Source organism: Pyxicephalus adspersus, chromosome 5 (assembly GCF_032062135.1).
Source record: "Pyxicephalus adspersus chromosome 5, UCB_Pads_2.0, whole genome shotgun sequence".
Taxonomy (NCBI): Eukaryota; Metazoa; Chordata; class Amphibia; order Anura; family Pyxicephalidae; genus Pyxicephalus; species Pyxicephalus adspersus.
In genome coordinates, this window is record NC_092862.1 from 112,600,533 (window position 1) to 112,616,874 (window position 16,342).

Below are 16,342 nucleotides of genomic sequence, written 5' to 3' on the forward strand. Positions count from 1 at the left end.
AAAGAAATGTTCTTGAAAACAATGTACTGCTTTTACACGTAGATTTCCAATGTATTGCAATCAACACAGTTATTTTGTATTGAATGCAATAAAAATGGATTTTGAATTTCCCAGCCCGCCGGCAACATACACACGCACCAACGTCACTGGGAACTCCCCCATCGACTCATCGTGTGCAGAAGATGCCAGATCAGGTAAGCGCTGTATTTACTATCTTTCCCAAAGGTTTACCTACCCTGAGTGTGACTCGGGGTTACCACTTTCAGCAACTTTTTTCTACCCTGAGTCACACTCGGGGTAATGGCTAGGGAGGTTAAGGTGCATCAAAAGCCAAAAATCCTTGTTGGTCAACACTGTTCTAAACAAAGCAGGTCCAAAGCAGGTTTTTGAGTAAGCACTGTACATACAACATTATTCAGCTCTATGGAGAGGGGAGATTGAGCGAGCAACACCCTGCTGCGTGCTTCTCCCTTCATTTTCATTGCGGTTGTTTGTCTTTTGTCGGTCATGGATCTGTTAGAACGGACCCATGAACGACATTGGATGGCCTCTGTACACGTCAGATTATTGTCCGAGACGAGCCCTGTGCCTCATATCTGCCGAGAATTATCTGACATGTGAACATAGTCTAAGACTTGTATAGCTGCATCGATAAAAAGTCACCAATTATCCTCCAGAAGCATTTTATTCAACTATGTAACAATTATAATTTTACACAGTCATGTTATTGTTAATAAACAGTATTTATATAGCACCAAGATATTATGCAGTGCTGTACATTAAATAGGGGTTGCACATGATAGACGGATACAGACAGTGACATAGTAGGAGGAGAGGACACTGTCCTGAAGAGCTTACAGTTATATGTGGCTCCTATGGCGTTTTTCTTTTTATCTTATTTAAAGGTTTGCATTTTACTTTAGAGAATCAGCCCAATAGTATGTAACATTTTGCTATATCAAACATAACTGTCTGTTACATATTCCCAATAAAATCACAAAGTCAGTAAGTCAGTATAAATACACACCGGGTCAGAAACCTTTGATTTTTAAGTGCTTTATTATATTGGAATTGTAGTGGATATTAACATTTGTACAAATATTCTTTCTTAAATCTAGAAAGAGATGTAAAAACTGAAAAATTGAAACAGTCTGTTTGATGAATGTAAAACTCAAAAAAAAGAAAAAAAAAAACATAAAAACACAAAGCTTAACATAATAAAACATAGCAACTGCTGATGAAATTATTTACACATAAGGTACCAAATGCTTTTCCTTCCAGTAAGGAAGGTGGTTACTGTACAAGGTTTATTAAGAAAAAAATAATGTTGTGGACATTGTAATATGAGAACAAACAATTTATACAGCACCGTTTGCAGTTTTTTTTTATTTGACACAGTGCTAGATGAAATATTACAAAATCAGTTTGTTGAGAACACTCATGGCTTGCACATAGTAGAGTCAGTCCTGCCGTAAGCTAATAAAAAATACAATTTATCAGTTTCATGGGAACAATAAAGACTGCTGAGGCATAAAGCACAAAGATCCTGATTCATCAAGCTGTGATAACACTAAAATACTAAAGTGGCCTTTAAGATGATGATCAATCACATGTTATAATATTGCTTGAGAGTTAACTTTAGCACACCTCAAGTGTTATTGTAGCTTAATATCAGCCATATAACTTGTTTCTAGAAAATAACATGAGCTCTTTTATCATTTTGTCCCACCATGAAAAAGACTTCTTTAGCTTCATGTAGTTAAGTGGTACATTTATTGGAAGAACTATGTGACACTTTTGTCATTATCAATAATGGACAGCTAAAACAGTTCAAAGTTAAACCAGTTGAAAGGTTAACATAATTTAGCTTTGTTTGTCATAATTACACACACATTGTTGAATTAAAGAAAATGCTCAGCTGTTTTGTTAGTTTACCATAAAAGCTGGGATCTGGTGGCTGTAGACATCGGACATGAGTGATGTATGAAAACTGCATCAGGCTGTTCTTCTTAGAGATTATTAAGAATGTTGTGTAAGAGATGAAACTGCAGTGGTTGATAACAAGAACAGATTTGTTTTTTTTTTTTCTTGTAATTTTTAAGTTTTCATACAGTAAATCACTTGACCCCATATTAATACAAACACACTACTGGCTTTAGTGATATATGTGAATATTGTCTTTAAATATGATAACACAACTGGCTGATAATCAATGGTTTGAGTAGCAAGAACGTGTCAATTTCAGGAAACATTGTGCAATTCTAGCGAACACCGAAATCCCTGTAAAGCAATTTGTAAGGGTCTACATAACAGTCATCATTGGTTAGTTTCCCTACTCAAGTGCAAAGGACACGTTCGGTAGGCTCAAACCATGAAGGTCAGTTGCTGACACTCAACTTTAGTAAACTTTTTTTTGCTATCACTAATACACTCCAAGTCTATGATTTGTGTGTTGCTTTTATTTACAAGTAAAAGTTTAAACTAAGTTTAAACAGGTTCATTTAATGAAATAAAGGTTATAAATATTTTAGGCAGTATAAATCCTACAAATAATTGCGTAGCTTGGCTTGGTCAAACAGCTCCCAATCAGATGGGATTTTTAAACAAATCATTTTAAAGTTATCTGTTATTTTTACAGGTAAATTTTTGTCATGTCAAAAGTCATTTTCAAACACTATAGGTGAGAGATCATTATTGTATACATAATTTATCAACATGCAAGGATGACTGCCCAGCCTCTAAAGCTGTCAATGCATGTTACAATCGGAATGTACAATCTTTATACAATTTCCTTTAGAATTACCTAAACTATGGAACATAACAGCCTACCTTGGCAATTCACTTAAATTGTATCCAATCAGGCCCCCATACTACATGGGTCGTGGTAGATCTGAACAAGGATGCACAGACTATGGCCTATTTATAGTCCTAAAATGCATAAATAGGTACTAGAAACTGTGATGTCAATCTTTAAGAAGTGTCAGAGCTGGTAACACCAGGGTGGTAACTACATCCTACACATCAAGGACAACTTTGTCCTTCAGATGACACTGCTGTTAACTTATTAGAAAATGGGGATAAGAGCTTGACTGATGACAAAAGTCAAAATGTGCATATTAGTCACAGTCAAAGTTTAAACTTTAGTTTTTAGGTAAGGAAGATTTTTCGCCAAATAAGCAGAAGTCGCCAAATAAGCAGAATTTGAGGACACTGCTAATTTACATTCTCGGTAAAATTATATATTTACCATGGCTTATAGTAAGGCTTCTAATTGGAAAAAAATACAATGTAGATCTAGTTGACTAATTGTCAATTACTGGCCTTTCAGAAGAGATGAAATATCTGTAAACTCGTAAAGAATCAAGACTTAGTAAATGGCACAGAATTATGCAAACTATTTACTAAGCATCCCCACAAGTAAAATGTAAGAGAAATCTTAATGATTATCAGTTTTCATAACAATCATTATTTTAAAAAAAATTGGAGTTTGGGAAAAAAAACCACAGTCATGTTACAAACACATGCATTACTTAATACATAGCAATAATCACTAGCAATAAAGTAGACTCTGGCAGTACTGTAGGTACAACATAATACCTATGTATGTAGTTTATAAATCTGCACTTATTGCAGCAGCTAACAATCTGTATCTGATATTTGGTATTTAAGAGGCACATAAGGTTGGAGGCATTATACAAAGAAAAATTAAAGCTTGTATAAAGAAGTATATTTGCAATAAGCACCACACCTACAAAGGCTGGCACCTGCCTATGAAGTATTAATGGATCATTTGTAATGTTGAGCTATCAATGTTACATCTGTTGTTTACATTTATTTATTTCAAAGACGGTTACAAAGAGCCACTTATACAGTTTATGTAACTTTGCTTGTTTTGTGGGCAGCTGTTCCCTAGCAGGTCACTGTTATAGGTACTTTTGGCAGTTAAAGCCCAGCTCTTGGTACAAGATACTTACATTATTTAAAGCAGTTACACCTCCCCCACAAGCAGCCTTTATGCTACCTGGCACATCTACATGCTGTGACGTGTGTAGCTGCTATACTTCTAGACAGCTTATATGTAGGTCATGCAAGTCCTATAGTCCCCCAACTCTACAGCTGCATCTTTTTTAGCTTGCCAAAAAAAGGTCAAATGTTGGGGTCTAAGCAGGGGCCGTGCCCTCACTTTTTCGGGGAATGGGCACACGTGCCCACTCTTATTTTGAATTCTTTGGTGGTCTGCAGCTCTGGCCAGTCCCCCCCCCACAGGGTCAGGAAAACTGCTGGGGGGGGGGGCACACTGGCCAGAGGCGTGGACCATGTCTCCCGGAATTGCAGGCTCAGCGTCGGTCTTTTTTCTGAACACAACCCACCCACTCTCCCATAGCAGGCTGAGACCTGTGATGGGAGTGTGGGCAGGTTCTGGTATCATGACGTTACTCTGGGGAAAGTTTCAACCCCTTTGAGGTACACATAGACAGGTGTGTAGTGGGGCAGGCATGTTTACCGTGCCCCCTCTTCTTTTTTTACGACTACACCCCTGGGTCTAAGAGACCTGCACCACTTACATCTGGCCTGGAAACACAGAGAGAGCTACACTAATCCTAGCATGTATACAAAAAGATTTTCGGGGTAAGAAGGGAGATGTAACTGCTATACTCCGGGTAAGTTTATTGTACAAAGCATGCAAGGCTTACACTGAATTATTTAACAAGGTACATGGCACTGCGAAACCACTACAGCCTGTGCTCATGGAAGCAACATAAAAAAGGTCTAGGATCAATTTAATAAAATTCATCATTGCCTTTATCATACCTACAGTATATATGTTGTAGGACACAGACTAAAGGGAGACTGGAAACTGTTTTATGATGACCATGTCATACAACACCATCTGCTGTTTCCTGTACAATATGGAAGCTCTTCAAAGTATAGACCCCACAGATTCGGTTACGGGCATAATGCCAAATCTGTTGAAGAGCATGTCTCAAAGAAGTCAGGAGAATAATCTTTCTCTATATAACTTGTTTTCAAGGAAAGTGTCTGTTTCACATTGTAAGTAAGAGCTTCAATTTGATTTTCTCACCTATAAAAGAGGAACCTGCAGTCAGTTACAAAATTACCAGACAGTTTTGTGTTTAAGGTTGGATAGCTTTATAATACTTGCACAAGGAATGGTTGACTATAGAATTTAGAGCACCTGTATAGTAAATAGCTATGACATCAAACAATAAATAGATCAGTACATTCAGTGCAGCAAATATGCAGGCAATCATTAGGCATAGAGAGAACCATGCTGCAGTATGGATGCATAAAACATGCAGAACAAGCAATTAAAGTTCATTCATAATTAGTTATACAACTGTTTAAACAGTAGTTTAATTTGGAATAAAAAGTACTGGAAATTATTTTATTGCTCATTTAATGAGCTTCAATAAAATGCCGAGAATGAAAATGGAAAATACCAGTATAATTTTTTTGTTTTATATTCTTCGTCCTGTGACTAACACCTAGTATGGCAAGTAGGTGACTGTACCATAAAATGGGATCAAACCAGTTTCCACTTGTGTTGTCATTCACTCCAGTATATTTTTGAAAATTATGAATTGTTTACAATATCTTTAAAAAAAAGTACAGTAATACCCCGAAATTTGCTGGGGTTACGTTCCTAGACACCCCCGCAAATTCTGAAAATGCGAAAATTCTGGACGCCACCTTGTGGCTGCCCAGGTCTTCTCTGAGACACTGAACTCTCATTACTAATATTATTACCATACTTTCATTAATGATCCGTTTTCTTTTAACAACTTAAAAAATAATTCTCCTTTGGTCTTTTTTTTAATGCTTTTATGGATCAGCGGATTTGGATACAGTTTAGTCTCGAATTTTAAGTGTTAGGTTCAATGGAAAAAATATGCAAATTCGTGAAGCCACAGATTCAGAAGCGCAAATTTTTGGGGTATTACTGTATTCCTTTTTGCATACCTAATAAATTACAATTAAACGGCAGGATTGTGGGAATGTTATTTCTAAGTGGCTTTTGGCAGGTCTGCTGTAGGACAATCACCAGGTGGAGCAGATTTTAAAGGGAATGTATAGTCCTTTAAATAATTTTTTTATATGCATGTAAACAAGATCAGCTTGACATATATGATCTTATCAATGCACGTTCAGTATATTATAGTTTATATAGTGGGGGGTAGTCGTATTTGTTCATTACATTATGCAGGCACTGCTTAATGCAAGAAGACTGCAAGTCTTCTGACACATTGAACACAATGCACTCCCTGTGTAATATTTTTGTCTCAACATTTTAACTAAACTCAAAAACAATAAATGTAACTTATTGAAGCTCACCAGTTCTTACTTAGATGTAGTGGATACAATATTTTTTCTGCACACTTCCTGACCTACTATAACAGAACAACAAACACCTCCCACCTCCTCTTCATAAAATAAATGTAAAGAGTTAATGTAACTGAGACAATTGATAACAGGGCAGCAGAGCAGAAAGAACAAGAAGCTGGCAAGATTTCTGGGAAGATCATTTTTTGCACATATCAACCTATTACAAAACTCGTTGATAGATATATTTTTAATGAATCAAAATGACCAAATAAGAGAAGTTTATTGTTAGAGATTGCATACTCCCAGACAGTCATTACAGTATGTAATCGCCTGACTACTTTAAATCAATCCATTTAATAATATGATAGCAAAAAGAAAAGAGGTTTTTTTTTACCATGTAAAGTTTTAACAAAAGCTATTTCAGTAAACCCTGCAAAATGAACTGTAATGTGTGCTCACTGCAAATTCATTCCTCTACCATGTATGCCACGAAGTATTTGGGAGTGACTGGTGCTTTATGTGCTGTCTGTAAGGGTGGAATCCTACATAACGTAATAGGGACTTAGTGACAGCTTTTCCTGTTATATATACAGCCTGACACTCTCTAATGTATGCCAAAACTCTTCAGATCTCACACTTAGATTGAAGAGAACACTTAGGCTGCGGTATAAAATAAGTGGTCTGCTGTCTGAGCTGCCCACACAGACATAGCTTACTTATCAACCTGCTCTCATCCACAACTTATACTCAAGCCATTTTCAAAATCAACTTTTCTATATGGTTCCAAGTGTCTAAGAAGAATGTCAGCTTTAGAATTATTTGATATATGGTAGCTCTGTGCAACATCTTCACTTGGTTGTTACTCTGGATCTGTAATTGTCAGAATGTATTTTAGGATCTGATGCATAATTCAGCATAAAATGTGACTCTTGTATATTCATATATACACATACTACATAAATATATATAAAATATTTCATTAAATCTTTACTTTGGTCCTTTTCAGCTTTTTTTATTTAGCAAGATGTAAAAAATGTGCAAAAAAGAAAGTATAACCAGATTGGTGAAATGCTTTTGCAGTATCATTCACCTCTCACCAAGTTACAATGTGTTTCATAATGGAAGTAAAGCTATCAGTTTACAAGTTACTAACTCTGTTTAGGGGGGAAGCAGCTACTTAAAGGTTAACAAAGTGAAAAGCCATTACTTAGAGATCTGGACACATTCCTCTTTATATCTTTCTATGTACATATCATTAATCACTGTTGACTAGCATGCACTTTTCTTTGCCATCATTTATATGCCATTGTTAATTTGGGATGTGCTAACCAGGGAAATCTATCTCCCTTAAGACCCTGCAAATGACTTTTAATTTAAAAATAAAAGTCCCAATCATTTACTGAATGGAGCTTTAGGGATATATATTTTTATTTAGCACTATTCCAACAACTTTTTTTAATATGAAGCAACCTGGTTAATACAGTCAACCTCTCACTAGTGCTGAAGGTCACGCAAAATATTCAATGCCTTTGATTTTGATCTTTTAGAAGGCTGCTGCATTTATTTTAAATTATGATATAAAATTAACACAAGTTGGGCATGAAAAGAAAAGCACGATTACTTACCTCTCCTGCTGTCCACATTTTTGAACCCTACTGTTAAAGCCAGTAGCTGAAAAATCAAGACTTTATCTAACACTTCAATTAGATGGATGCCTGTGTCCCCTGCTGTGCACTGTGGTCTCTTTTACTGGCTTCCATATCACTACTGGACACAGGGTCATCGAAAGAACCAAGGAGTGTGGAGGGGGAGCAGGAATCTGATACACCTGGAAGCATGCCTGATGCTAAAGAGTCTTCAGACTTTCCCCTAAAGAGCATGAAAATGTTTGTATATAGCTATATTATTTCACTTACTGACTATGCCAGGTTTGTTACTACAATGACATGTTCTTGTTACTGTTACCTGTCACAAAATCACCATTTCTTACTGTATGCATGATGGCGGGTCCTTTTAAATGCCTGTGACATAGCTTTATTTCCTAACAAACTGAGGTTTACAATCCAAATATTTCCTTAGCTGGTATACAGACAACCACCAATCCTGTAACAACCTAATAATCAAAGACATAAAATGATCTCATATCTATGGAAGCATCAGACACTCACAGGGACCATACCAATTTAGCAGGAAAATTATTGGCTGGATAGGTAAGAAAACCAAGTTAAGTTGCAATTGTTCTATTCTGAAATAGGCAGTGCAGGCAGCACTGACTTCTCATTCCCCCGGCTCGTCCCTATTGACATACCTATGTGTTCAAGCTATGATACTGACCCATTGTTAAGTGGATCATCTCTTTGCCTTGGAACATAGTGTTCTAGCAAGCCATGATCACAATGTGCTTTAGCTGAAACCTATCACAGGGAAATGGTTCTATTTTTAGAGGGATCTAAATTTTGTGGGTATTTGTATAAATAGTATTTACATGCATGTTAAAAATTCAAGTTTACTGTGCTGTTCTCCTGCATCAATGAATGTTTTCAGTCATCCAGGTCAGTCAATGGAAATAAATTAAATACAACTGGAGTTGCCTTGCTATCTATCAAGGTAACTGTGGAGATTGCACTACCCATAAAGGTTTAAGTATTAGGTAAATTCCTCATATCAGATGAACCAAAGGGACCACCTGAAGGTGGAGATATAAACAAAAATCCAGTTGGGTTTGCTTTACTACAAATTCAAATCTATCATAAATAAAAAAAGGAGTTTCTATATTATGACTGAAAAACAGACCTGAACCCGGAAACATTGTGGTTGTACCCAGCTAATAAATTAACTCTGAAAACAAAAATGAATTTATTGGGGCTTACCAGTCCTTAGATTTAATGGCTGTATTCAGTTCCCTTTTCAAGCTTTTTTCCCCTTTATTTTCACTTGGTGATCCAGTGGGTAAAACACTTCCGATCCTTCATGTTTACATTTTTTCTGAACAGTATTGTATCTATAGAGCAGCCATGCTGTCATACAGGCTGATCATCAATAAAACAAGGGTATTTGTACTTCCATATAAGATCACAGAAAATGAAAAGGGTAATTTTGTAATTAATTTTCAGAGCCTGCTAAAGTAAACCACTTCTAAGGAACTGTAAAAGGCAATATATGATCATTTGTTTTTTTGGAATTTGACATAATTATCTTTTCATTTTCTTTTCTTTCATTGGCTAACATAATACAACACTCAGCTATGTTAATGTATATAAAATCACATTTTCATGAAAAGTTGTATACATAATTTCACAATTGCTCCTTATCCTTTTTCTTCTCTCTCTCTCTCTCTCTTTGGTTAAATCTGCAATAATATGGTTATCAAGAAAATTAATTAACTTTAATTACATGTACATGGACACAATAGGAAATACAACACCAAGAAATCTTGTAGTCACCGTCTATGATTAATAGCTGGAGTTGGCTTTTAAGCCAGTTCTATGATGTTTTTATTACATACATGTGCAAATGTTATCAACTGCAAACAAAAGTGCTTGGTCCATTAGATGACAACTTTATGACTATATTCCTATGTGATAACCTCTTGTTTTAGTGTTCCCACAACAATTAACATGAATAATGTATTTAATCAATTTCATACCTGCTTGTGGCCACATGTTAAGGTCACAAGCTTTAAAAGGTCACGACAAACTGACACTTTGTTTTTGGATAGATGGCAGCAAGTTCAATCACTAAATGGCTTTTATTACCTCTTAACCTCTACCTGAAAATCCAGTTTCATTAAGTAGGTCACTTTAACACCCTGTAGAATTTTTCACTTATTTTAAAATGTGGTGAATGCTAATGGTGTAAAAGTTGGATGGAGGCTCCATTAGGGGAGAGGTCAGTAGAGGAAATCCATTACTAGCAGGGCCATTTCTGCAAGAAAGCTGGGAGATAATTTTGTCTTAGGTGGCACAATCTGAAGGAGGCATGGGGCAAGGCCCCAGATCCAAATTCTATATTTCTGCTTAGTTTCTTGGTTTCCATACCGGGGAGTAGGGATAAGGATTAGCATCTGAAGTGGCAAGGGAAGACCTTAGTCTCATGTTTGAAGAATCTTATTTCTGTAGACTGGCTTAAACTACAAGTCCAAACAATCAAAACTGAGCATATGTTGACAAATACATGAGTTAAGTAATTTTTAGGGAGCACCGCATGTCACAATAAACTCCAGATTCAGAGATACAAACAGCTGGAATAATATACAGTGCTATCTGTTTGCAAAAATTTCAAGCAGCCCCACTGCTCACTTACTGTGATGGTTTATATGGTCGCCGCAGACATGGAAAACGGGCCAGACTTATGTTTTGCATAAATATTCAGCTTTCTCCAAAAGTAACTTCTGCCTATGCATTCTTCATTATGTTTATTTTGAGCTGGCCAAGTTTTTGCCATCGTTTTTCTTACACTACACTAAAATAAAAGATAGCAATTTGCTAGGGTCTATTGAAACAACTGGTTTAATGATCCCAATAGCTACAAGTGATTTGAACAGCTGACCATTGTTCTAGCTTACAAAATGGCTTGCTTCATGCTGTGCAAATAAAAAGACCACTTTCAATGCATAATTAATGGTAAATACTGGTAAACTGTACAGGAGCACACAGATACACGTATTGGCCTGCCTGTTTAGCATAAAAAACAGACAAGCCTTAGCCACAACGTATACACATGTCAATCTGTCAAGCTACAAAATTGAGAAAATTCAGATGACTGTGGAACAGCTGAGCCTTATTTTTTCTGCTGGTTAAAAACGGAGAAAAAAATGGGGGGAAAAAAAGATACAACTATGTTTTAACAGAGGAAACAGAACCAAACCATAAAGCTTGATTCCAATCAATGGTAACATAAAATGCAATTCTTGTGTTACCTTTAGTGCTTATGTTCATATAATATCACTTATGTTCTCTCCATAAAAAAGAAAAAAATTAACTAAATTAGCACCTTGGGGCATTTTAAAGATATAGATTTTTTTTTACACATGGTGTACTAATATATATTTGTTCCATTTTTATAAAAGGCTATCTGGTTTCCCATAAACTGTAGAAAAGCAATAAAAAAGAAAGCATTGGACTAAACAATTCCAAAGTAAATGCTTGCTTAAAAATATATATGTATATATATTTATATATATAATGTATAAAAAAAGGCCTGTACATTGGTTTTGGTTGCCTGGGTTAAATTAATAAAAGTACAGTGCATGCTCAGACCTGATCTGGGGTTTGGAAGTTTTTTCTTAACAGTTTACACATACTAAAGAATTTTTTCAACAGTTGCTATTTTTTGGTTAATATACCTAAGAGCAGTATGCAGTCATACTATTACAGGCAGCATTATTATATTTATTTGGTAACAAAGAGCAATATAAATCAGTGCTTTTTCCATTAGGCAGGAAACACTGCATTTTATTCTGTTACAACAACCCGTCCAGAGATACTTTAGCATAAAAATAATGTAATAATGCTGACTGCACCTGTTTGTTAATTTGCCTGCGATACTTATCATCAGATGATATGAAAAAGTTTGTATATGGCATGATATGCTCTTGGTTTTATTCATTAATTATATATTTCCCTGCTTAGACAATGTTATTGTAAATGTATGACAAAACATAGCAGCCAATAAACTTTTTATAACCGTTTTACAGCAGACGTTGGAATATGATAAAGCTCATTGGCTGCTATTTTTACAAACATGGTTATTTAAAACATTTTGGTAAATGAAACCCAAAAAGCTGCCCCTAGCATTGTCTATATTATTGTAAGGAAGAACTAGTCCCTTTGACCTATGTCACTTAACTTCCCCAACTTCTAGCCAAGTATGAAGGAAGACAAGTATGAATGGGTTGTGTGGTAGCAGTGAATAAGGGGAAGCTGTATATCTATTGTTGCTTTAAGGAGGCAGTGAAGAAACTATCACATTCAATCTACTTCAGAGAATAAGGAGGTTATGAATTAAGATCAGACTTTAAAGGGTTTCTTCATTAACTTTTAATTTTGCTTCAAGGAAAGCCAACTCTTGGATCTACTTCATAGCTACAATGTAGACTCAGTTCTCTTACTTACTGGTCTGTATTTTTTTTCCATATTTTTCTGAAATGGTAATTTTCTAGTTAGTAAAGTAGAAGTCAGATCTGACAATGGAGAGGGTCATCAAAAGGCAAGATGATGCAGCTTCAAGAGGTGACTTAGCTAGAAGCATGAAAAACAAAATCAGAGGTCCACCAGATGTGACGAGCCAGCCTTGAGAAAAAACGTTTAAGAAAACATGTTAATAATAATGCTTAGCATTTTATTGAAACTGTAAAAACGTTTTTTTTTTAAAATGCCTCTATGAATCATATATGGCATTACGTGTTTAGACAAGTGCATACTGAGCACCTAAAAAAAGCTTTTGTCAACAAGATAAATAATATATAAAAGTCACATGTGGCTTAGGAGCAATGGACCACTGAGTTTGATGGAGAAACCCTTTTAAGACACACTTGGCAATGAAGTGCTTGAAATCCAGCTTGTGAAAATTAGAAAACAACATATTAATATAATATTTAACAGAATATGGTTATCTGTTTATAATACACAAGATTTACGATCAACTGTAAGTAGATGGCATCTGGTTTGAAACAATGGCTTTAGAGTTTACTATACATACAGATATTTATAACAGTCTTTAAATATTGGAACATGACTTGTGTATTATAAAACTGTTTTGATTTTTTTCAAATGGCAAAAAGAAATACTCTGGAAATGTAACGGGTAGCAATGTAACCATTTTGAAAATGTATTGTCCTTAATCTGGTCTTTGAGCAGAAATGGCTGTCACCCTATGTTCACAAAAAGAAAAAAAAAACAAGATTCAGGCCACTTTGAAAATTGATGAAAAAGAAACCAAATCCAAAATGATACTATGTACATAAATGCTTCAGTTTGCAAAGTAACACAATGTACCAGAATACTGAGAAAGCGTCACACGTTTCCCAAAACTGCTAGCATAGTAATTGCATAAATCCCTTTTCTTATAAGAAAAAAAAGACACATTTTGAAAGAATACTATAAAAAAAGAAAGGCAAGGTCTTTCAATGACTGAAGAGACTTCCAGGATTGACATAAAGTTGAGAAAATGTTCATAAAAATGGAAGATCTGATTTAATACCAAACTCCCGAAGGCAGTTTTTTGAACCCATTGTTTCAGAGAATTGGGTTTAGATCCGTTCTGTGGTTGGCAAGAGGGTTGAGAGAGGAGCTTCCAACCACATCACTGATGGAAGAGGAAGTTGTAATGGTGTTATGCTGAATGACTTGCTGTTGGGAGCAGGCTGGAACCGGGCTCTCAGGCGGGCTGTTTTCAGGACCTGAGGATGACATTAGCAGAACAGATCAGCTAAAATTTCAAAAACAACAAGGAGCTTACAAATTTTTTCAACTATCAAACATACAGTATTAGCAGCAGCAGACTAGTGTTTTGGCTTACTTTTCCCATTTAATCATTCCTAGGCTACTTGGGCACCAAGATACCTGCAGCTTTCTTAGTGGATGCCTCAAAACTCAAATGTATCCTAACATACCTAGAAGATATCTAATGGGAGATTTACTGGAACTGTTCAATAAATCTCAACTATTACCTTTCAAATCCAGCTGCACTAATGTATACTCACTCAAAATGTCCAATAAAAAAATTGCATGACCAGGTGAAGATTATTGGTTGCCTTAGATGTAACCTATATAAAATTATGGCTTATTTTCTTCATTTAATGTTTATGTTCCAGATCACATATTTGTTTTTATTCTAACAGGTTATACATCAGCAGCACAATGTTGCGCTTGTCTTATCCTGCCTGGAAAGGTGTAGTAGGAGTAGAGATGAAACGTTCTTTAGGATTCATAAAACAATAGAAGAGATAGGACCTGGGGGAGTCAAAAGGAATCATACCTATTAATTATTCGTCTGCTCTTACACAAGGTTGCTTTAGGACAAGTGGGTCCTGACCTTGGAGCAAATTTGCAAAGAAAATAACTTTAACTAGTTTGAATTTGGGTACATTGTAATACAAGAAGAATAAATTGTTTAAATATTGTTTTATAAATCCAAAAGCTCTTATTTTTTTTACTACAATTTAATAGTGGATCCTTCTTTTAAGGACCTCAGAAATATGTCTCTTTAAGGAAAACAGTTCTGGACATCCAGTAGGAGTAGAGCAAATATATGTTGTTCTGTAACAGATCTTAGGTTACAAAATACAGCTGACCCATTACAATACAGGAACATGGCCTCTCTAATCTAGCTTGCTATTAGCTGCTGGGTCTGCAACATCTTTTTCTTCACTCAGCATCTCATGTTTTGGAAGATTGTATCCCTCTCATTGTAATATATCAGTAGCAGCAATCTATATATATATCAAATGCATCTGCAAATGGAAACAATACCATGCAAACTGTTCTTTAAGTCTTTATTTATTCTGTTTTATAAAGCATTCCTAAAATTCAGTTTAAGAGCTATTTTAATCAAATACACCACCAGTAAACAGGAATAATGTCAGTGGTGTCCATAAAGTTATCTCCTGGCTAATTTCATGGAGGATTATGTGAAAGACTTCTAAAAGCTGCTTCAGCTTTTTTCCCCAGACTGCTGCACCTAATAATAGAAGGTGTTACATGATGTATAATAAGCTACACACTGACTATACAACCTACAATAACACCCCTCACCTGCTTATTATTTTCAGCGAACACCTGCATTATGATTAAACACTGTCAAAGCAATTAGATCTGTTTCATTTCTCTAATTATATACATTTTATCTACAAATATTCCTATAAAAGGAAAGAAGTCCTAGTATTATTACTAGTGTTATACAATACAATTGTTACACACAATACAAAACAAATTCTCCATCTATCTAACTAAAATTAAATATTCTGTTTTTAAAAAAATACATATGGCATTTTACACTTTAATTGTTATTACTGCAAAAAGTGTCTTCATTAGACAATTTCTGCTCTATTTCCGCCCAGGAGTCAACTCAAAATGTTCCATTTTTCCTTACTTAGTAAGGGTGAACCTTACAGTGGGCACAAAGACAGTAAAAAGGACTTGAGCAGACTGCTTATCTTTCTGCATTCTAGCCAAACAAAAGTTTTACCTCTAGATACTGTACTAGATACTGTACTACAATCCTAATGGTGACATCCCACTGAAGTTACATAGAGATGAAGTCAATGGGTATGATTTAATAAAGTTCTCCAAGTCCAGAGAGGATGCACTGTTATCTGGAATTGATCTGCTTCAGGACTGAACACATTGCTAAAAAACAGCAAATTACTTTAAGAAATCCATTTCGGGTTGGCTGGATCACCCAGATTTAACTGATGAAAGTGTATTCTCTCCAGCCTTAAAGAGTTTTAATAAATCAGCCCAATGTGTAGGTAAGGAATGGGAGGGCACTGATATTTCTTATAATAATGCTGTTACTCTGAAATGGCTTTGTAATAAGCAGCATATGTTCCAGCATCATCTCCAAGCTGGGAATCACAGGTACCATATATTTGAAAGTGGAAACACCCTTTAACCTAAATTTGTGTAAAATAACAAAAGAATGAAAATATTTTAAATTTGGAACATAGTTCTATTAGTTATGATAGTTCTATTAGCATATCTTTATTGATCACATTTTTTTTTTACTTTAAAAAATTTCAATTAATTAGAGGAAGGGGTGTCACCCAATCCCCCTACCATAAAAAAAATAATAAAAATATAATGGAAGTATGTCCTCCTAAGTAGTCCCTAGGACTCAGTCTTTACAAAGCCAGGCCTTCCTACAGGCCGGTAAAACAAGAAGACCAATGTGTTTAAAATGAATTGCTGTATCTTTAAATGAAACTCAACTTACCATGAACTGGGCAGCTTTTGAGTAGCAGTACTCATCCTGCATAAAATGGAAAATTCATTTTAAA

The 16,342-nt window shown here is 35.4% G+C and overlaps 1 protein-coding gene across 4 annotated transcripts in view; it reads right to left on the reverse strand.

Annotated features, from left to right (window-relative positions):
- Window positions 1-1,058: 1,058 nt before the first annotated feature.
- Window positions 1,059-16,342, reverse strand: part of CREB5 (cAMP responsive element binding protein 5) — a 257,480-nt gene continuing 242,196 nt past the window's right edge. For 3 of the 4 annotated variants that reach the window (XM_072412475.1, XM_072412473.1, XM_072412477.1), the window contains one exon: window positions 1,059-13,744. In XM_072412475.1, coding sequence (XP_072268576.1) covers window positions 13,581-13,744 — 164 coding nt within the window. In that variant the 3' untranslated portion in view covers window positions 1,059-13,580. Of the gene's footprint in view, window positions 13,745-16,278; window positions 16,315-16,342 lie in introns of all 4 variants that reach the window. The other variant, XM_072412476.1, reaches the window with a different exon arrangement.